Raw genomic sequence first — 21,430 nt, forward strand, 5'->3', positions numbered from 1 at the left:
GCTCGCACCCCACTGTTTGAGAAACACTGGGTTAGAGGTTGAGTTTCTCTTTGGGAGGGACCAGGATGGATCAGGAATGAGTCCATCAGAGGAACAGCACACGTTAGATGTTCTGGAGATAAAGACTGAGGAGGGATAGAGAATATGTCGGTAGAAGGATGCAGAGGAAGACCAAAGAGGAGGGTTGTGGATGTAGTGAAAGAGGACATGAAGTTAGCCCAGAGGATGGAGTTAGATGGAGTCAGATGGTTTCTGGTGGTGACCCCTGAAAAGAAGAGAAGTTCTGTGCAGCATTGGTAATAAATCTGCAGTACATGATGTCCTAAATGAAAAACTCATCTCGTTGTGATGTTTTCTTCCTCATCATGGCCATTCCTTGTTTCCATCCATTCAAACATCCGTCCACCTTTTCTCCTGCTCTATCTCCACCATCAATCCAAACATCCGTCCACCTTTTCTCCTGCTCTATCTCCACCATCCATTCATCCATCATCTCCAGGCTCTCTTCGTCAGGAGGTTCTTCAGCTGCAGCTGTCGGCTAAAGCGCCGCTGAAAGGTAACTCCTCCGACTCTCCAGCCTCCCGTCCAGCTGAAGCCTCCTTCAGAAGCTCTTGAACCTCACAGCGGTGCATGCAGTAAACCCAGCAGATATTTAGACGCTAAACTGACCTTTTATTTCCTCCCAGCTGCTCTAAAAACCTTTAATACGACTCACTTCACCACAGAGTCTTCATGCATGTCGCTCTTGAACATCATGACTTAACGCTCCACCTTCCTGCTGGGATTAATTCAGAAATCACAGAAATATGCAGAACTTTTCAGTACATCTGACCTCCTCGTCTACTAGAACTGCTCCACTAACTGGAGGCTGCTGACAGTCACCTTCATCACCATCTGATCTTCAGACTCCAGTCAGAGTTTAAAATCACACCTACACCACCAAACCTCTCCTTCTAACATTTACTGACTTTAGAGTGAAAATCCTGACTCTAAATCACTCATTGCTCTTTGTGGCTTTTCTTAACCTGCTTCCATGTGTTTGTTGTTGAGCAATAAGAAGTCATATTTTCGACAGAACCTTTCAGAACTGGGGTTAGAAAGTTCTTCACTAAATAAAATACACAAAATGTTAGATAAAACAGTAAAAGAAATAAAACATAAGTAAAAAAACAGAGCAGTACCAAAGCACCAGAGTAGGAGTAAAAGTCGTCTAAAACAGATTAATTACAGCAGGAGACTAATTATCTGATCTGAAGGTGGAATCAGAAACTCTGTCCAACCCTGGCTGTAATGTAGGAATCAGAGAGTTTAAAGGTATGTAAAGTTGTGTAAATTAGGGATAAACAATTGACGGTCTGGTCAGTTATGAAGGCCGATATGTTTTCAGATTATCGGTGTCTGTGTTTTTATTGATAAACTAAATGCTCTGCCTCAGCTCCTCTCAGAATTATCTCTCAATCAGAGACTGCAGAAACTGAAGCAGAAACACAAAACGTCACCACATAACAGGAAACTAGCTTCTCTCAAAGTGACTAACGGCTAGCAACTAAATCAGAATACAGCCACAGATTAACCTGAAACAGTCTGGAAAACAACAATCCTTTAAGATATGGACCTTAGTGGACAATAAAAGTGATAGAACAGTGAAATATTAAGAAGATAGAGAAGAAGAACAGCAGCATTAATGTAACTGATCAATCTCAGTCACATAAACAGTCGAGTGTCCTAATTCATCCCTCCAGGATTTCAGGGCGTTTTCCCAGCTTGTTTCTCCCTAAAATGTCTGAATTCGCGGCAGCTTTTCTGAAAAAATGTGATGACAGTTGGGATGTTTTAAGTGTATTTGTTGCGATGAAATTGTGGGAAACAGTGACAGTCGCTAATCAGCTTTTAGAATGTGTTTCAACATTTTATTGGACAATATTTCTTCCTAAACTAATTCTTTAACGCTCCAACCCATTTCCACCAGCTGGCACACGATGGTGGGAAACTAGCAGCAGCCAGATACTGGTTTAACAGGAAGTGGATGGTAGATTTAAGGCACTAAGCGATCATTTACTGTTGAATGAATCATTGAAACGCTGCCTGAGGTTCTGAACTGTAACGTGGATCCGGCTAAATGCTGCTAAATGCTTGTAGTGAGCAGGAAGGTTTATTTCCTTGGTGGACCTCGGTGTCCTGCATCTTGAAGTTGTGCTTCCATGTGGAGGCTCTAAGAACCTCCACCCCCTGTGGCTCAGAGATCTGATTGGTCCATCAGCCTCTACTCCAGAGACTCGCTGACGGGTGAAGAGTGAGAATGATCGCTGTGGAGGTATGAAGTAGTGAATCGGAGATGACACGTGAGGCGTTCAGGGAGCTCTCTGAACATGGCTGACCTGGATGTGGGCGGTTAGTGTGGGAAGAGCTGTAGCTGCAGGGGAGGAGTTGGAGATGTAGACGTGTAGATGTAGTTGTGTAGCTGCAGGACAGGAGACTGCACAGCGGCTGGTAGTTGAAGGATGCTGACTGGTAACTGGTGACTGATGGAGGTTTTATCTCTGCTGCCTTCAGAGGGTTTATGTGAGAGAACCTGCAGGCTGTTCTCTAAAAGAAATGTGAATATTCCATCAGAAAACACATCAGGGAGGCATTCAGATTTCTCTGGTAAGAATAAAAAAGAAAGCTGTTGTTCCAGATGTTGCTCCTAGAAGAAAAGCAGCGCCTATAAAGTAAAAGCAATAAGATATAATACGATACTGAAATAAAATAAGCAAGATAGAAGTAAGACTGGAATAAAACATAAAAGTAATGCTGACAATGATGCTGAGGTAATACTGTCACACATGATAATGAAATATTACACATAAAACAGAAAGGTAACCTCTGACAGACTAATCTCTTTTTCTCAGATTTTAAATGTATTTTTTGGCCACTTTTAAACATATATTAGTTAACCCTCCTGTTGTCCTCACTTATGTACATCAAAAAATATTGTTTCCTTGTATGAAAATAATCCAAAAATTCAGCAAAGAAATTCCCCAAATTTCAGAAAATTTGCAAAACCTTCAGGAAGAAAATTCCAGTAATCCCTTAAAAGTTTTATTTAAAAAAGAAATCCCCCAGATTTGGCAAGAAAATTTTTGTAAATGTTTTCAAAAAGTGTGTAAAAATCTTGCAAAAAATCCTAAAAATATCTAAAGTGATTCCATATATATCAGTAAGACTTCTAATATTTTCTTTCAGAACATTCACATAAAAATCAACCAAAATCCAGCAAATTTCGCTGGATATTTAGAACTTTCTTGCCACATTTGGGGGATTTTTTTATTTTTTTTTTTTAAATAGAAATTTTCAGGGAAACTTTTAAGGAATTATTGTAATTTTCTTCCTGAAGTTTTTGCAAATTTTCAAAAATTTGAGGAATTTTTTTGCTGAATTTTTTTCAGATAAGGGAACAGTATTTTGCCTGTAAATCAATCAATCAATCAATCAATCAATCAATCAATCAATCTTTATTGGTCATTGCACACTTTCATATACAATGAAATTTCATTTGAGCTGCCCTGCCAATGACAGCTCCGGCTGCTGTGCAGTGCTGCACACACCTTTCTTGAGGAAAAAAAAGAAAAAGGACATGTTGGGATCTGGGTAGGGATTGCAAAGGGTAAAAGAAAAAAAAAGGCTCGTTGTACCAAATGAAACCTCCAATGCTGGGAAATTCAATTTGAGAAGGAACCTAAAAAAACAAACCCGCAAACAGGCAAAGCATGATGTTAGACAAGGATAGTTGGGATAAGGATGTGGGGTGGTGGAGGGGGGAGCACTGCACAGTTAGCCGGTTCCTGTGCAGCAAATTACTGCATGGATTCCTGGCTCCTGTGTATAGTGAGGAAAGCTTGTGGAGGCGGGGGGGAGGGGGGATATGGACATGTGTGTACGAATGTTTAGCTCAGGACAACAGGAGCTTTAAGTTGATGTTCTAACAGAGAAGGCCCGTTCAGCATGGCTCCTCTCTGAATGACCTCTGGGTTACCTCCTCTGTCCGGGCTGACCTGGACAGAAACATTCTGGATTCTGCAGTGAGAGGATGAACCAGCGACCGGCCTCTCTGGTCTTCAGTAATCCCTCCAACAGTAGAAAGTCCTGATCCAGCAGGAACCTGAGGGTTAGCTGAGCTTTACCACCTGGTGGCAGTAAAAAGATGACGGAGCATTTCCTCCTCTACAGCTTCCTGTATTTATTACCAGTGAGGACAGCAGGTCTTCTGTGTCGGTGGAAGGAGAATAAACGGCATCCCAGCGACATCTCATTTTTGTCGCTTTGTAACTTTTTTGTCAAACTTTTGGTCTTTTTTGTTTTGTTTTGTGTCATTTGTCTAATTTTCTATCGTTTTGTTTCTTGCTTTTGTTGTTTTGTGTCTCATTTTTGTAATATTTTGTCTTGTTTTTGTTGTTTTTTGTCTTTTTTTAATCAGATTTTTCTCATATTGATCCTCCAGTAAATCCTCTGTGGTTCAGTTCCAGATGACTAAATGTTGTGTTCCTTTGTAGACACTCTGTGATCTGGAAGTTGTAATGTGGAAACGATAAACTGAGGCTGAATGTTGATGAAACTGAATTTATGTTTCTTCATAAATTTCAGGTTGTTCATGATGTTCTGTAAGATAGTTTATTAAATGTGAACATTTTTACACTAAACCAAGGGAACCATTAGGAGTTGTGGTTATGCTGTGGTTTTACTGGTTTTACTGGTCCGGTCCACTGGGGATCAGACTGGACTGGATGTGGAGCCTGGACTAGAATTAGTTCAACTCTCCTGATTTAACCCTTCACCTACAGGCTGTTTTTATACTCTGACATAGTTTGGCTGTGAGCTTGTTGGTTCTAACATTACAGACAGCTCAGTGTGATACAGAGCAGCTGATCATGGAGATAATAGAGATATTTATATGGAGATAATAGTGGCTGCTGTGTGTTAACTTCATTCATTCACATTTAGGCTCAATAACCCAAAGAAAAGACTCAAAACATGAAGATCAGGTTTTATAAAACAATATTTAGGGTCTCCATACAGTCTCTTTCCAATTTTAAGAATTTATTACAAAGGCAGTGGATAGATATCTGAACCAGATTAGTTTTATTATAATCAGTGTTTATTAAAGTCTGTAATCACAGTGAAATTTTGTGTTTCATGTATCCTGTTGGTGAAAGAGGTGCTGTTAAATGAAACCCTAAAAAATGGCTACTACTCAAGAGAAGGCACAATGTTTGTCATGGTTTATTGAGACAAAATCGGATGTGGAGACTCAGTGAAACTACAGAGTATGGAAGAGATCCACTGTCACGTCCTTCAGTTCATGGAACAGTAAATTTATAGAGACAGGGACGGTGTTGGATAAAGGGAGGAGTGGGCGACTGAGAACATCTGATGAAAACATCGAGTTTCATTTAACAGTATCTCTTTCACCAACAGGATACCCGAAACACAAAATTTCACTGTGATTACAAACTTTGATAAACATTGATTACAATAAAACATATCCAGTTAAGATATCTGATCAACTGCCATTAAAGAGACTTTATGGAGAGCCTGAATAAACACAGGCTGGGCTCTCGTTTCTTTATATGTCTGGTATCTCTGCTTTCTTTCTTTCTTTCTTTCTTTCCTTTCTTTCTTTCTTTTTGTTTCTAATTCCTTTCTTTTCATCCCTCCAGGGGTTAAGAATGGGCTGAAGGGCGAGTCGGCGGCCAGCGATGATGATGTGGCGTCTGACATCCTCAGCCACTACAGCAGCGCCAGCGAAACCACCTCAGTTCTGGAGGAAGGAACAGGTTAGGACAGAAAATTACATGTTACACAGAGAGCTTCAAATGATGATGGTTTTCCTGATTGATTTTAGCTATTTGTGTGGTTAATTAATTCATCCAAAACTAGTGCTGCTCCTCAGTATTTATAGTTTAGTAGTTCTTTTAGTGCTGATAGATTAAATTAATCATTTAATTAGGTGCTTTTTAATACATGGAGTGGTCAGTTTGCAGCTTCTTTGTGGCGAGACGATAAAAAAATATTCTACACTTTCTAAAGCCTTAAAGCAGGGGTGTCCAACATGCGGCCCGTGGGCCAAAAGTGGTCCTCCAGAGGGTCCAATCCGGCCCTCAAAGTGTAAAAATTCCAGCGAAGACATTAACTGCAGATTGTAAATTAGTAAAACTATAAATTTAAAATCATTTCTAGACCATGACGTTCTGATCATAAAGTAAAAGACTAGATTGTTCATTCGGCGTTTTGTGTTTCTTATTTGTAATATTTTGTCTGGTTTTTATGTTTTTTGTTGGGTTTTTTTTTGTCTGAGTTTTGTCATTGGTCGTTCCTTTTTGTCTCGTTTTTCTCATTTTGTCTTTTTTTGTCTTGTTTGTGTTGTTGGCCCATTTTTTGTCACTGCGTGTCTCGTTTTTGTGATATTCTGTCTTGTTTTTGTTGTTTTTTGTATCTTTTTTTGTTTGACTTTTGTCGTTTTCATCATAAAGTAAAGTAGTTTCAGATACCTGAGACTGAATGTTTTGTGCTTCTGTGATCTGGAAGTTGTAATGTGGAAATGATAAATTGAGCCTGAATGTTGATGAAACTGAATTTATGTTTCTTCATAAATTTCAGGTTGGTCATGATGTTTTGTAAAAATATTATTCCTTAAATGTGAACATTTCTGCACTAAAACAAAGGAACCATTAGGAGTTGTGGTTATTTATAGGTTATTATGCTGTGGTTTTACTGGTCCGGTCCACTGGAGATCAGACTGGACTGAATGTGGAACTTGGACTAGAATCAGTTGGACACCCCTGCCTTACACTTAAAACTGTCATAAAGTTGTCAATATAATCGATCAGTTAATGATTTGTGTGTTTTTTATCCATCTCAGGAGGTGAGCAGGTGGATGAGCAGACGGCCCAGGAGGAAACAGAAGACAAACTGAAGCAGTGTATAGACAACCTGATGGATAAGAGGTGAGGTTTGTCATTTATGTCCAATAAAAAGAACACATTAAGGTTACCAGAGCCACACTGTAGTGGAATATTACTGTCACAAACCGTCCTTTAACACTTAGCTTGCCGTCGTCTTTTTCTGTGTCTTTTAGTACAAAGACTCGTCTGGCAGCCCTGGAGTCCCTGAGACAGGCCTTCGCCTCCAGACTGCTGTACGACTTCCTGACAGAAAGACGTCTGACGGTCAGCGACAGTCTGGAGAGAAGCCTGAAAAAAGGTCTATCTGTCTGTCCGTCCGGCTGTCCGTCTGTCAGCAACATTCCTCTAAAACAGACCAACAGATTTGGATGAAATTTTCAGTGAAGGTCAGAAATGACACAAGGACCAAGTGATCAGATTTTGGCAGTGATGCAGCTTATAGTCTGGATCCGTGGATTAGTTGAAGATTTCTGTATCATTGCCAGATAGCGGCATGGCATCACTGTAACCATGACAACCAGTGAACACTACGTCAACTGATTGTGATCCTACTACAAATCCACCACTGAGGACTTATCAGGACTTATTCATCAGAAATGATCCAAGGAACAACTGATTAAATTTTTGGGGTGTTTCTGAGTCCCATCAATTCCCGCCACATATTTAGGTCACGTGATCCGGTATCCATACATAACGTACACATGCAGAACACACGCCTGTACTCAGCGCAGGTCATTGTGTTTGTGAGGACATCTATATTAAATAAAGCCGTGATTTCTGATCATCAGTAACTAATAAATAAATGCTGCATTTCTGCCATATGGGGGAATGAGCAACCTTGGAGGAGGACTGTGCTCTCTGAGGGCTTTTCTAGTTTAGGTTTGAACTTTTAGCAGAAATGAAGCTTTTACCTTGTGTGCCTGAGCCGAATATACATCCTTACTTTGTGGAGGTTAAACCCCAGCTTTGCCAGCAGCAGGTGTCATGATCCTAAAACAGAAATAAAGACTTGTTCTTGTGTTTTCAGGCAGCGGAGAGGAGCAGGCAGCAGCAGCCACCGTCTTCGCTCTGCTCTGCATCCAGCTGGGGGGTGGAGGCGAGGCGGAGGAGGGCTTCAAGATGCTCCGTCCGATCCTCACCGCCATCCTGATGGACGGCACTGCCAGCATAGCAGCCCGCCAGAGTGTGAGTAATCCTCCAACCTGCTGTAGGAGAGCAGGAAATAATCATAATTATCATTATTATTATACAGCTGTACAGCATCTCTCTGCTCTGTGTTAGCAGTCAGTGATCTCCTTACCTAAATGTTTAAATTCTAGATGTGTGTAGAGGAGTTTTAAAAGTTTAAATAGCTGTCTGGCTGTAAACGGACTCTCTGTGTGTCCATCAGTGTGCCAGGTCTTTAGGGATGTGCTGCTACGTCTCTGCTGCTGAAGATGGAGAGGTGAGGAGAATATTAGAGTCTACTCGGTTATTTTATATTAGAACATAGAAAAAAAGTCTAATGTTGGTTCACAGATGTACTGTTTAGTTTGAGAAATTTTTGTACGTTCTATTTTTATTGGTGTCTAGACTGTGTTTGAGCATAAATGGAAAATAAAAAACTTGAATCTAATGTCTGATTACATCCCTCTTAGGTTTGTGATGAAACCACTTAAAACTCATCTCTGTGGATCAAAGTTTCACATTTAGAAGCTTTTTTCCATGAAAATCTTACTTTCTTCCTTAAAATGGCTCAGATGTCACTCTGTTCTGCTGCTTCTTCTAGATCTCCCAAACTCTACCTCATTAAAAACCTTTTAATGCTCAGAAACTGTAAAACTACCAGGCACACAGGCAGATTATGATACTGGAGTACAGGTTGGAACCACAAACAGATTGTGAAGGGGAATAATGACAAAAACAGCTCCATTTTGACATGATTGGTTCTTCAGTGTTTTTACATATAAACCCATGAAGTCTGACTTTCTGTATTTTATAAACCATCATTAGTAGAAATGTTCAACCATGTAGTTGACTCCTTATTTTACTCCAGATATGTCTTCTTGCACATTAAAAAACAACATATTACTTGTTAACAAGGTAGAAAACTCACATTTCATCAGATGGGTTTTAAATGAGTTGAACAGCAGTGTGCTATAAGATAGATTAGGAAATTAAGACAAAATAGAGAAAATATTAAACGCTGTACCCCGTTTGTTGTAACACCAGAAAGTCCCTCTCATGTTCACCATTCATCTCACTGCTGTATAGATCACTGCAAGTAAACAAACCCACTAAAACCCTTTAAACAGTTAGAAATACACTGACCTACAGATTTACAGGGGCTTGATGAGGAAGTTCTACATCCACAGCTTCACTTTTCTCTCTTTTTTCCCTTTCAGGACTTGATCAAGTCTCTGGCGCTGCTGGAGAGCGTCTTCATGTCTTCCTACCCCAACAGAGAGGGAACGCTGCCGACGCCCAAACCCGGTAGTTCAGGGCTCCACAGCGCCGCCCTGCAGGCCTGGTCGCTGCTGGTCACCCTCTGCCCTGCTTCCAGACTGACGGTGCTGCTCCCCCTGTGAGTCAAACTGATTAGAGCTGATGTTATTTATGAATTAATTTATTAAGATTCTCCTTTTTCTTGCATCTGGGAGTCAACATTTATGTCTTTTTCCCACTAAGCTGCCTTTATTTTAGTAGTTTAATTTGTTAAGTCATGTTTTAGCAATTGTTTACTCCCACAGAATATTTAATATAATTTATTCTGCCACTGTAGAAACACTAAAGCTCATCAGGGAGTTCAGACAGACCAGTAACTGACATCTTCTTTAGTCAGAATCTAAACACATCATCAGCTGGAAGAGAAAACTTGGTGCACATAAAGACTTCTAAACTTTCTTCATGTTAGTTTTTATCAGATGTGGAAGAACCTTCAGTTTGTCTGTTTGTGGTATTTTCTCTCACTATTAGCAAAAGTTGCACCTGTTGGAAATTACATCAGCATTAGTAGCAGTTATACTATTTAATTAAAATTGTTCTGGCATTTTATGACAAACATACACCACTGTTCAAAAGTTTGGGGTCACCCAGACAATTCTATGTTTTCATGGAGACTGCCACTTTTATTCATGTGCTAACATAATATAGTAAACATATAGTAAAATACTCTCGAAATACAGTAACATATAGTAAAAATATAATAAAAATACAGTGAAAATAGTAAAAATACTGTAAAATATAATAAAAATACTGTAAAATATAGTAAAAATACTGTAAAAAATACAGTAAAAAAATAGTAAAAATACTATAAAATACTGTAAAATATAGTAAAAATGCAAAAAGTAAAAATGTAAAAGTACAGTAAAAATATAATAAAAAGTAAAGTATAAAAATAGTAAAAATATGATAAAATACACTAAAAATATACAGTACTGTTCAGAAGTTTGGGGTCATCCAGAAAATTCCATGTTTTCAGGGATGAGAATTTTCTGCGGATCCGCGGAATTCCGAGTTTTTTTCCACCGAAAGTATAGTTTTTGTGAATCGTGTAAATCCGTTGAGAAAATTGTAGGGGGGTAGGGGTAGGCAAGCGGCCAGCCGGCCGACGCGTCGCGAGCCGAGGCTTGTGATGGCCGCCCGCCGTGATGGCCATCCCACCGCCGACATCTTTCGGCAACGCGCATTGCAAAATCAGATACAGCTGTGAGAACGGAAATCGGCATTGCTATCTGTAAACATCACTCGCTATTTATGTTAATGACAACATCCGCCTATTTTCGGCAGCAATTTGGCGCCAGCTTCATCTGATTGTTTCCTTCCACATGTTATATTTCGCGGATACGCAAGCACACGTTATTGTTGAGTTTTGATCATTTCTGGTGCGTGGATACGTATAGATCTATGGTTGTTTTGGTTGCCTAAAAAACCTTTTTCGCCAGCATGGCGAAAGTTTTGTATCGTAAGGAGGAGGATCGTGCCAGGGAAATAGACAAGTCTAACGGCATCAAGAACTGTTTTCAATGAAACACAGATGGACTTTTATTTTATTACATTTTTGACCACTGTGGATAAAGCAGCTCACAACATATTTGTGGTAAGGTACTTGATTCTTTGTGTATATTTCAGTTCTTTTAATTCATATATAAACTGTGCCATTCCTTTGAACAACAAAATATTGGGGTATTAATATGTTGTATTAGAATTAAAATGAACAGGGTATAAATATGTTGCATTTAAATGAACAGATTCCTTGAAAGGCATGAAACTCAAAAATTGAATGTACCATAAATGATAATGATCATGTATCCCCTTGGTAGCCCACCAAATTGAGATATTGTTTTTTTTTTAAAAAACAGGTGAAATTCATTGAAGAAATTAATGGATTTTGGGTGTTGATTGCCTTATATATTCACTGTTAAAAGTCACCAGAGAATGCCATTTCTAAGTGAATTTTATAAAAATTTTCCGTGCCCAAAGGAGGGGGGGGGGCCTTCGGCAGACATTTTCAGAGTTTTTTTCCATTTTTCATTCTCATCCCTTTGTTTTCCATGAAAACGCCCACTTTTATTCATGTACTTACATAATATAGTAAAAATATAATAAAAATACACTAAAATATAGTAAAAATACAGTAAAATATAGTAAATTTATAATGAAAATGCGGTACAAATAAAGTAAAAATAAGGTAAAATACACTAAAAACATACACTACCGTTCTACAGTTTGGGGTCACCCAGACATAAACTCCCACTTTTATCCATGTGCTAACATAACTGCACAATTGTTTTCTAATCATCAATGAGCCTTTCAACACCATTAGCTAACACAATGTAGCATTAGAACACAGGAGTGATGGTTGCTGGAAATGTTCCTCTGTACCTCTATGGAGATATTCCATTAAAAATCAGCTGTTTCCAGCTACAATAGTCATTTACCACATTAACAGTCATTCATTTCATGGTATCTTCGGTCACCATGTTCAGTAGAAGTCCACCAGCAGAGCCTACCAGTGTAACTAACAGCGGTTCTGTCTGTTTCTGCTGCAGTCATCTCCCTAAACTCCAAGCGTGTCTTCAGAGCAGCGACGTCAACTACAGGATTGCAGTTGGAGAGACCATCGCTCTGCTGGTGGAGCTGGGACGAGATATAGATGAGGTGAACTTCTTTTTCCACCAAGACAAAGTTCAGAGCTGCTGTTGTGTCTTGGACTAGTTCCCTCATTTCAACAGCCAGTAAACCGACTCAAAGCCAGAAAAACTGATTCTAAATGAGCACCAACTCTTCCAATTATTATAGAAATAATTATCCTGACCAACACAACCAACTATAAATTTGGGACTACTACTTTTTTTATAAAAGTCTAGGAAGTCTGACTAATTGAAAGAATAAAAACCTGCTTCATTACGGACGTGAAGCTGAAGCCACCGTGTGTGGAAAGCCACTGAGGTCAACCTCCATCTCATTGTGTTTTAGTATCAACAGCCGACTCACAGAACTTTAACTGCCCTTTGCAGATGCCAACTGATGATATTAAAACATTAAACGGCAGGAAAATGAGACGAACATCGACCTAATCAGCTTCCAGTCTGTAGGTGAAACAACCTGTCTGTGGTCATCAGCACCAGTTCAGAAGAAACTAGAGGGAGCTTCAGGACAGAAAGTGGTTTTTGAATGATGGGAGTCCTGTGGAAAAAACAACCAGTCCTTGGAGGGTTTGAAAATGAAGCCCAGAACCAGCAGCTCATTGGCTTTGGACTGAAGAACAGGAAGTGACACTTAAGTTACTGAAACAAAAAATGAAGAACACATAAACACTCCCTGCTAAAAAGTTTGGGATTACCTAGAAATGTTCTTATTTCTGAAAGAAAAGCAGTTTTTATCAATGAAAATGACAATAAATGAATGATAAATCCAGCGTAGACATTGTTAATGTGGTAAATGACTATTCTAGTAGTGTAGATATGTAGCTGTAGAGTCTTGGTAAAAGTAGTAAAATAGCCTGAACTTTACCAAGAATCTATAGTCTACTGTCTGGAACTTTACCAAGAATCCACAGTCTACTATCCTGAACTTTACCCAGAATCTACAGTCTACTAGTCTGAACTTTACCCAGAATCTACAGTCTACTATCCTGAACTTTACCAAGAATCTACAGTCTACTAGTCTGAACTTCACCCAGAATCTACAGTCTACTAGTCTGAACTTTACCCAGAATCTACAGTCCACTATCCTGAACTTTACCCAGAATCTACAGTCTACTATCCTGAACTTTACCCAGAATCTACAGTCTACTATCCTGAACTTTACCAAGAATCTACAGTCTACTGTCCTGAACTTTACCCAGAATCTACAGTCTACTATCCTGAACTTTACCCAGAATCTACAGTCTACTATCCTGAACTTTACCAAGAATCTACAGTCTACTAGTCTGAACTTTACCCAGAATCTACAGTCTACTAGTCTGAACTTTACCCAGAATCTACAGTCTACTATCCTGAACTTTACCCAGAATCTACAGTCTACTATCCTGAACTTTACCAAGAATCTACAGTCTACTAGTCTGAACTTCACCCAGAATCTACAGTCTACTAGTCTGAACTTTACCCAGAATCTACAGTCCACTATCCTGAACTTTACCCAGAATCTACAGTCTACTATCCTGAACTTTACCCAGAATCTACAGTCTACTATCCTGAACTTTACCAAGAATCTACAGTCTACTGTCCTGAACTTTACCCAGAATCTACAGTCTACTAGTCTGAACTTTACCCAGAATCTACAGTCTACTATCCTGAACTTTACCCGGAATCTACAGTCTACGAGTCTGAACTTTACCAAGAATCTACAGTCTACTATCCTGAACTTTGCCCAGAATCTACAGTCTACTAGTGTTTCCTTATTAAACTTATCTTGAAGGGCACAATAAAAACCTCCAAAGGTTCTTGAGGTGTTTCAGTTGAAGCCAAACTGTCCTATAAACATGTAGGAGGTCACCAGAATGAGCGGGATTCATCCTGTTGTTGAGATATTTCCTCCAAACCTGGGGCTGACCAGCCGACTAATCGTCCATACAGTGAGCCAGCACGACTAAAACACATCATCTACTGCAGATTAAATGCGCCTTGTGGCTCCTCAGACTTTTCTTTGGACCCCTTTGGTGCTGTGTTCTAATGCTACATCGTGTTAGCTAATGTTTTCATGGAAAACATGGAATTGTGTGGATGACCCCTAACCTTTGAACGGTAGTGTAAATACCCCCTGAGCGTCCAACATGATCCCTGCATCTATGGTTTAAACTTATCTCTGTTTTAATGTCATGTTTCTCTGCTGCAACTTTGTCATTTCGGTGTGTATCTGTGTGTTTATAGGATTTTGAGGTGGACGACAGTGAAACTCTGTGTGAATGTCTGAAGAGTTTAGCAACAGACGGAAATAAACACCGAGCCAAAAACGACAGGAGGAAGCAGCGCTCCATCTTCAGAGAGGTGCTGCATTATATAGAGGTATGATGGGTTATCTCAGAAAAATATGTGTTTCTATCAGTCTAACGTGCTGCATTATATAGCGGTGTGATTGGTCATATCTCAGAGGAAAGTGTGTTTTTAATCATTTTCTTTAGTATTGTTGCATTAATATTGGTACGTGAGTAAAGGCACCTTGTGAAGCTCCACAGCAGCTGATTTGAAACTGTTTAAGCAGGGTTAGCTGTGGGTAGAGCTGTAAATTCTGATGGAAAAGGGTTTACTTGTGTATTTTTGTCCTTCCTGGAGCAAGTTTCTTCAACAGCTTCTGACGTCTTTCTCTCCTGCAGAACGAAGACTTCACAGAGGAGAAGATCAGGTTTGCTGTGGAGAACGTTTACATCGACGGCTGGATGAGGAGAAGAATCTACGATGCCTTCAAGGAGATCCTGGAGTCTGGAGTCAGACACCATCTCCAGGTGAGGACCTCCTGAAGCTGCAGGGTGAAATTTCTATTCAGACTGGAGTGGAGGAGCAGAGTTCTGACCAGCAGAAACACTCCAGGTTAGACCCAGCCAGCTTCACCGACAGACAGCTCACCTTCACCTGCAGCTGTTATGTCGTCCTTCAGGTTTATGTCTCCTCCAGCATAGAAGTCATAGAGCAGGAGTGTCCAACATGCAGCCTGTGGCCCAAAAGCAGTCCTCCAGAGGGTCCATTCTGGCCCTCAAAGTGTAAAAATTCCAGAGAAGACATTAACTGCAGATTGTAAATTAGTAAAACTATAAATTTAAAATAATTTCAAGACCATGGGAAGTTGTTTGATCATAAAGTAAAATACTAGATTGTTCATTGTTCTTTTGTGTCTCATTTTTGTAATATTTTGTCTGTTTTGGTAGTTTTTTGTCTTTTTTTGTCTGACATTTGTCGTTTGCCTCTGATTTCATGTTGTTTTGTTTCTTGTTTTTGTTGTTTTGTGTTTTTTTGGTCTCACTTGTGTTTTTTTTGTCATTTTGTTTTCCGCTTTTGTTATTTTTAGTCTCATTTATGTCATTTGTGTAATTTTTTGTCTCATTTTTGTTTTGTTTCATGTTTGTCTCAATTTTTTGTCATTTTGTTTCTCGTTTTTCTAACATTTTGTCTCGTTATTGTTTTTTTTTTTTGTCTGACTCTTGTGGTTCTGATCCTCCAGTAAATCCTCTCTGGTTCAGTTCCAGGTGACTAAATGTTGTGTTCCTTTGTAGACACTCTGTGATCTGGAAGTTATAATGTGGAAATTATAAACTGAGGCTGAATGTTGATGAAACTCAATTTATTTTTCTTCATAAATTTGAGGTTGTTCGTGATGTTTTGTAAAAAGATAATTCCTTAAGTGTGAACATTTCTGCACTAAACCAAAGGAACCATTCGGAGTTGTGGTTGTTTATAGGTTATTATGCTGTGGTTTTACTGGTCCGGTCCACTTGGGATCAGACTGGTTTTAATGTGGAACGTGGACTAAGATGAGTTTGACTGTCCTGGATTAGATTAAAACCTGGAGAGAACACCGGTGTTAGCCGCTGTGAGGATGCCAGATGTAAAGCCAGTCAACACACAATGAACACAGCTACACGTGCTCCATGAGTGTCTCTGTTAGATTCATTTTATATAAATACACTCAGCAATAATGTGCAAACCCTCCAGTTATTGAACATTAACACACCTGTACTGCAAACATTTAAGTGGTGTGTTTTTTTAAGCTGTCTAATTCAGATAAATTCACATTCCTCCTTTGAATAAAAATCTGTAATTTTGATCGTTTTTCTCCTTTCTGGTGAAGTTTAACCCTCTACTGAGAGACATCTTTGGCCTTGGTCCCCCCCTCATCCTGGATGCCGCCGTCAAAGGAAACAAGATCTCGCGGTTTGAGAAGGTAACCTCAGCTGAAACCATCACACCTCAGAGCCTATCATCGAAGTTTGAAGTATTTTTGTCCTCGTTTCTTTAATCTGGATCTTAGTTGAACGGTTGATGTTAACTCTGAGCCCCCCAGCAGTTTGAACGACATGCTGTCATTAATAAGACTATTTATCTGAGCTATAAACTGTAAAAACAGAAAGAATCATCAGTTTGACCTTTTCTAACAGTCCTCGAACTCATTGTGTGACTTTCAGCTGGAAAAATAACAAATGTACCAATAAAATATTTCATCCAAACACTTAAAACTGGCCAAAAAATAAGCAATTGGTTCTAATGAGGTTCTGGAAAAAACAAAAAGTCTGTGTTTCTATAGAAAACCCTAAAACCATCAGAGACTGAGCAGAGACCAGAATTCAGCAGCTTTTCTGCTTAACTGAAGGTCGAGTAATAAACAGAAAGAGTTAAATATCGAACAGCATCTATATGTGTAGTTTGTATTTTCTTAAATTTTTTGTAAAATATCAGAGACTTCTATTTTTCTATTTTATGATTTATGGCATAACTTCAGACAAAAACACGAAATACATGTCAGTGTTCTGTCTGCTACTTTCTCTGAGGTGTCTAAAGGCCTCTACTCACTAACTCAGACCAAAGATACCAACGGTGAGAGAATGGTGGTGATATCTTTGGTCTTGGCTCTACATCGGTGGTCCTGCATCACTGTGAGACGGGTTCAAGGACGGCCGTTGTCATGGCGACCAAAGACAAGCTGCCATAAAATTCTGACTGTCAGAAATTCTGGGTGATCATCTCACAGTGTGATGCTGCTGGACCTACGACAACTAACTAACCAATAGAAATGCAGGATGAAATGACGTACTGATCAATAAACCCAGAGAGATGATTTATGGAGACAAAATACATCAATACCAGTATGTGGGATTTAAACAGAGAAGACAGACTAGTAGAGTTGTGGCAACAGAAGCCTTTAAGACATGTCCTCCAGCTCAGACCACAACTGGACAAAAAGAACCAAGCATGGAAGGAGATAGATCCCAAGTTAGTAAGCTAGCATTAGCAGCTAGCAAACACCTTCATGTTTGGCTAGTTTCCCTGTGATTGTAGGGTTTGTGTTTGGCTAGTTTTCCTGTGATTGTAGGTTCGTGTTTGGCTAGTTTCCCTGTGATTGTAGGGTTCATGTTTGGCTAGTTTCCCTGTGATTGTAGGGTTCATGTTTGGCTAGTTTCCCTGTGATTGTAGGGTTCATGTTTGGCTAGTTTCCCTGTGATTGTAGGGTTCATGTTTGGCTAGTTTCCCTGTGATTGTAGGTTCGTGTTTGGCTAGTTTCCCTGTGATTGTAGGGTTCATGTTTGGCTAGTTTCCCTGTGATTGTAGGGCTCATGTTTGGCTAGTTTCCCTGCGATTGTAGGGTTCATGTTTGGCTAGTTTCCCTGTGATTGTAGGGTTCATGTCTGGCTAGTTTCTCTGTGATTGTAGGGTTCATGTTTGGCTAGTTTCCTGTGATCGTAGGGTTCATGTTTGGCTAGTTTCCCTGTGATTGTAGGGTTCATGTCTGGCTAGTTTCCCTGTGATTGTAGGGTTCACGTTTGGCTAGTTTCCCTGTGATTGTAGGGTTCACGTTTGGCTAGTTTCCCTGTGATTGTAGGGTTCACGTTTGGCTAGTTTCCCTGTGATTGTAGGGTTCACGTTTGGCTAGTTTCCCTGTGATTGTAGGGTTCACGTTTGGCTAGTTTCCCTGTGATTGTAGGGTTCACGTTTGGCTAGTTTCCCTGTGATTGTAGGGTTCACGTTTGGCTAGTTTCCCTGTGATTGTAGGGTTCACGTTTGGCTAGTTCCCCTGTGATTGTAGAGTTCACGTTTGGCTAGTTTCCCTGTGATTGTAGGGTTCACGTTTGGCTAGTTTCCCTGTGATTGTAGGGTTCACGTTTGGCTAGTTTCCCTGTGATTGTAGGGTTCATATCTGGCTAGTTTCCCTGTGATTGTAGGGTTCATGTTTGGCTAGTTTCCCTGTGATTGTAGAGTTCATGTTTGGCTAGTTTCCCTGTGATTGTAGGGTTCACGTTTAGCTAGTTTCCCTGTGATTGTAGGGTTCATGTTTGGCTAGTTTCCCTGTGATTGTAGGGTTCACGTCTGGCTAGTTTCCCTGTGATTGTAGGGTTCATGTTTGGCTAGTTTCCCTGTGATTGTAGGGTTCATGTTTGGCTAGTTTCTGTGATTGTAGGGTTCATGTTTGGCTAGTTTCCCTGTGATTGTAGGGCTCATGTTTGGCTAGTTTCCCTGTGATTGTAGGGTTCATGTTTGGCTAGTTTCTGTGATTGTAGGGTTCATGTCTGGCTAGTTTTCCTGTGATTGCAGGGTTCATGTCTGGCTAGTTTCCCTGTGATTGTAGGGTTCATGTTTGGCTAGTTTCCCTGTGATTGTAGGGTTCATGTTTGGCTAGTTTCTGTGATTGTAGGGTTCATGTTTGGCTAGTTTCCCTGTGATTGTAGGGCTCATGTTTGGCTAGTTTCCCTGTGATTGTAGGGTTCATGTCTGGCTAGTTTCCCTGTGATTGTAGGGTTCATGTCTGGCTAGTTTCCCTGTGATTGTAGGGTTCATGTTTGGCTAGTTTCCCTGTGATTGCAGGGTTCATGTCTGGCTAGTTTCCCTGTGATTGTAGGGCTCATGTTTGGCTAGTTTCCTTGTGATTGTAGGGTTCATGTTTGGCTAGTTTCTGTGATTGTAGGGTTCATGTTTGGCTAGTTTCCCTGTGATTGTAGGGCTCATGTTTGGCTAGTTTCCCTGTGATTGTAGGGTTCATGTTTGGCTAGTTTCTGTGATTGTAGGGCTCATGTCTGGCTAGTTTCCCTGTGATTGTAGGGTTCATGTATGGCTAGTTTCCCTGTGATTGTAGGATCTCCGTTTATGCTTCAGTTGTTTATTTTTCATGGATGGACGGCGCACACTGATGTTGTTTTATTCTTTGTTCATGTTGACTCACGTCCATCGTAGGCTGAGATTCAGCTGCGTTTTCATCGTTAATCTGCACAGAGCAAACTTCACGTCAAAGATTATTAGATTCAGGTCATTGAGTGGAGCAAGCTGGAACTTATAGATTGGTAAAATTACAGTGTGTAGAGGCCTTTAGAGCTTCAGGACTTTAGATTGCAGTGAAAAATGAGCCCTAAAAACATCTCAGGATCTTCCTGGGGTTCAGAGAGTTATCGTCCTTAGAACTCTAAATCTCATCTCTGATCTTTTATTTCTTTCCTGAACAGCATCTTTTCAACTCAGCTGCCTTCAAAGCCAGAACCAAACAGAGGAGCAAAGCCAGAGACAAACGAGCTGACGTCATGTAGAGGAGGAGGACGATGGAGGAGGAGGATGGAACTCTTTCTACTGAGAAGATTCAACATGATGCCCTCAGACTCTCTACAAACAGGAGCTTTTCCCTCTAATCCTGTAATTAAACTCTCCAAATTCAACATTTATCCTTCCTGGTTCTTTCTAACTTCGTTTCACTCAGAATGGAGGGAATTACTGACCAGCAGTTCTTGCTGTCTAGCTGAAGAATAAAGTTAAATTAACTTCAACATGCATTTTAGTGCAAACTAGAAATGGAATCTTTAAATATTTCAGAGGTATTTTATCAACAGAAAAGTAAAGTGTTAAATGAGACGTTTTGAAGGATCTGCTGAACTCGGGTGCTGCTGGGTTTTATTTTAATTCTCAGCCCAAACTGCTGCTCTGTCATTGGACGGGTCAGTCAGGTGTTTTTAAACCTAATTACTGCTGCAGCAGGTCCTAGTCAATGCCTAAACAGAATATATACATAAATATGTAACTAGAGCCAAGGAACTATTGTGTAAAAGCTCCTGATTCGTCCCTCAGTCGTCCTCTGAGGTTCAGCTGCCAAATGAGAAAGCAGACTTTAACGAAGTCTGAAGAACGTGTGGTGTTTGTGAGAGCGTGTTTCATTGAATTTAATTTAATTAACACCTAATCATATAAACGAGAAGATGTCTGATTAAAGGAGATGAAATCAAAGAGCTAATTTTGTCATCTTTTCATTCAGTTTTATTAAAAAAACGTTTTTGATGATTTTCCTTTAAACATTTCTGCTGAATAATTGTTTTACTTTCTAATTTATTGGAGAACAGTTGTGTGGTTTTATTAAGGATTTAAACTGTTTACAGATAATTATGGGATAAAGATGACAAGAATTTCTACTTATTTTGTTTTATTTTCATTTGGGTTGGAGGTTCATGTGTTTGTATTACAGATATATGAACAGATTTATGGAGATATGTGTTGATGAAATGCATTTAAATGATTTTAACTGATGAGTGGAAAATAATCAGAGCTGCTGATTGGACACGTTTAGTGATGCTGGTTTTTAAATATATCATTTGGAGCACTTAACTCCTGCTGTTGGTGTTTTTGAATATTTTAGGTTAAAAAAGAGGAAATTAAATGAAGACGTTCCAATAATTTGGTGAAAACTTTCTAATGAACTGACAGTTTTTTGCAGGATTCCTGCATCACGGTTTTCCTCCAAAAGACGTAAATAAATGATTTTATGGCCTCACCAAACGGTCCGTTGAGCTCTCCTGGTGTTTGGAGACAACCGATGGATCAAATGGATTAAAGAGCCTTTGAGATCTTTGTCTGTTTTCTGTAATTCCATCAAGAAATGATGCTTCTGGTCTGGAAAGATCAGTCTGTCAGGAAGTGTTCAGATCTGTAAGTAAAAGTATAAATATGACGATGAAAGTACTCCACTACCAGTAAAAGTCCTGCATTCACAGCCTTACCTCTGGAAAAGTATTACCAGTAAAGTTTATCTGAGTTTTCATGCAGTATCAGTGTCAGTTTTGGACTTTTATAGAAGATCTTTTTAATATTTGTGCTGCATTAATAAATAATAATGAAGTTATAATAAAGTTGAGTTAACATTAACTATAAACTAGTTGGTGATCTACAGCACCTGATTCTATCACATCATCTTATTTGTAGCATAGCCACTAAAAGCTTCTTCTGTTTATGCAGTTTTGGCTGCAGATGGACAGACACACATGGACAAAATTGTTGGTCCCCCTCGGTTAATGAAAGAAAAACCGACAATGGTCACAGAAATCATTTGAA

At 39.6% G+C, this 21,430-nt stretch overlaps 1 protein-coding gene across 3 annotated transcripts in view; it reads left to right on the forward strand.

The window, feature by feature from the left end:
• Window positions 1–20,950, forward strand: part of ifrd2 (interferon-related developmental regulator 2) — a 24,909-nt gene extending 3,959 nt beyond the window's left edge. Inside the window, exons 2-13 of one of the 3 annotated variants that reach the window (XM_055012843.1) lie at window positions 500–556; window positions 5,697–5,813; window positions 6,899–6,983; window positions 7,115–7,239; window positions 7,969–8,126; window positions 8,332–8,385; window positions 9,326–9,504; window positions 11,972–12,080; window positions 14,294–14,428; window positions 14,737–14,865; window positions 16,206–16,298; window positions 19,564–20,950. In XM_055012843.1, the coding sequence (XP_054868818.1) occupies window positions 500–556; window positions 5,697–5,813; window positions 6,899–6,983; window positions 7,115–7,239; window positions 7,969–8,126; window positions 8,332–8,385; window positions 9,326–9,504; window positions 11,972–12,080; window positions 14,294–14,428; window positions 14,737–14,865; window positions 16,206–16,298; window positions 19,564–19,644 (1,322 nt within the window). In that variant the 3' untranslated portion in view covers window positions 19,645–20,950. The remainder of the gene's footprint in view (window positions 1–499; window positions 557–5,696; window positions 5,814–6,898; window positions 6,984–7,114; window positions 7,240–7,968; window positions 8,127–8,331; window positions 8,386–9,325; window positions 9,505–11,971; window positions 12,081–14,293; window positions 14,429–14,736; window positions 14,866–16,205; window positions 16,299–19,563) is intronic. The other 2 variants (XM_055012844.1, XM_055012845.1) reach the window with 2 other exon arrangements.
• The last annotated feature ends 480 nt before the right edge of the window (window positions 20,951–21,430 follow it).

This window comes from Amphiprion ocellaris, chromosome 8, assembly GCF_022539595.1.
Source record: "Amphiprion ocellaris isolate individual 3 ecotype Okinawa chromosome 8, ASM2253959v1, whole genome shotgun sequence".
Taxonomy (NCBI): Eukaryota; Metazoa; Chordata; class Actinopteri; family Pomacentridae; genus Amphiprion; species Amphiprion ocellaris.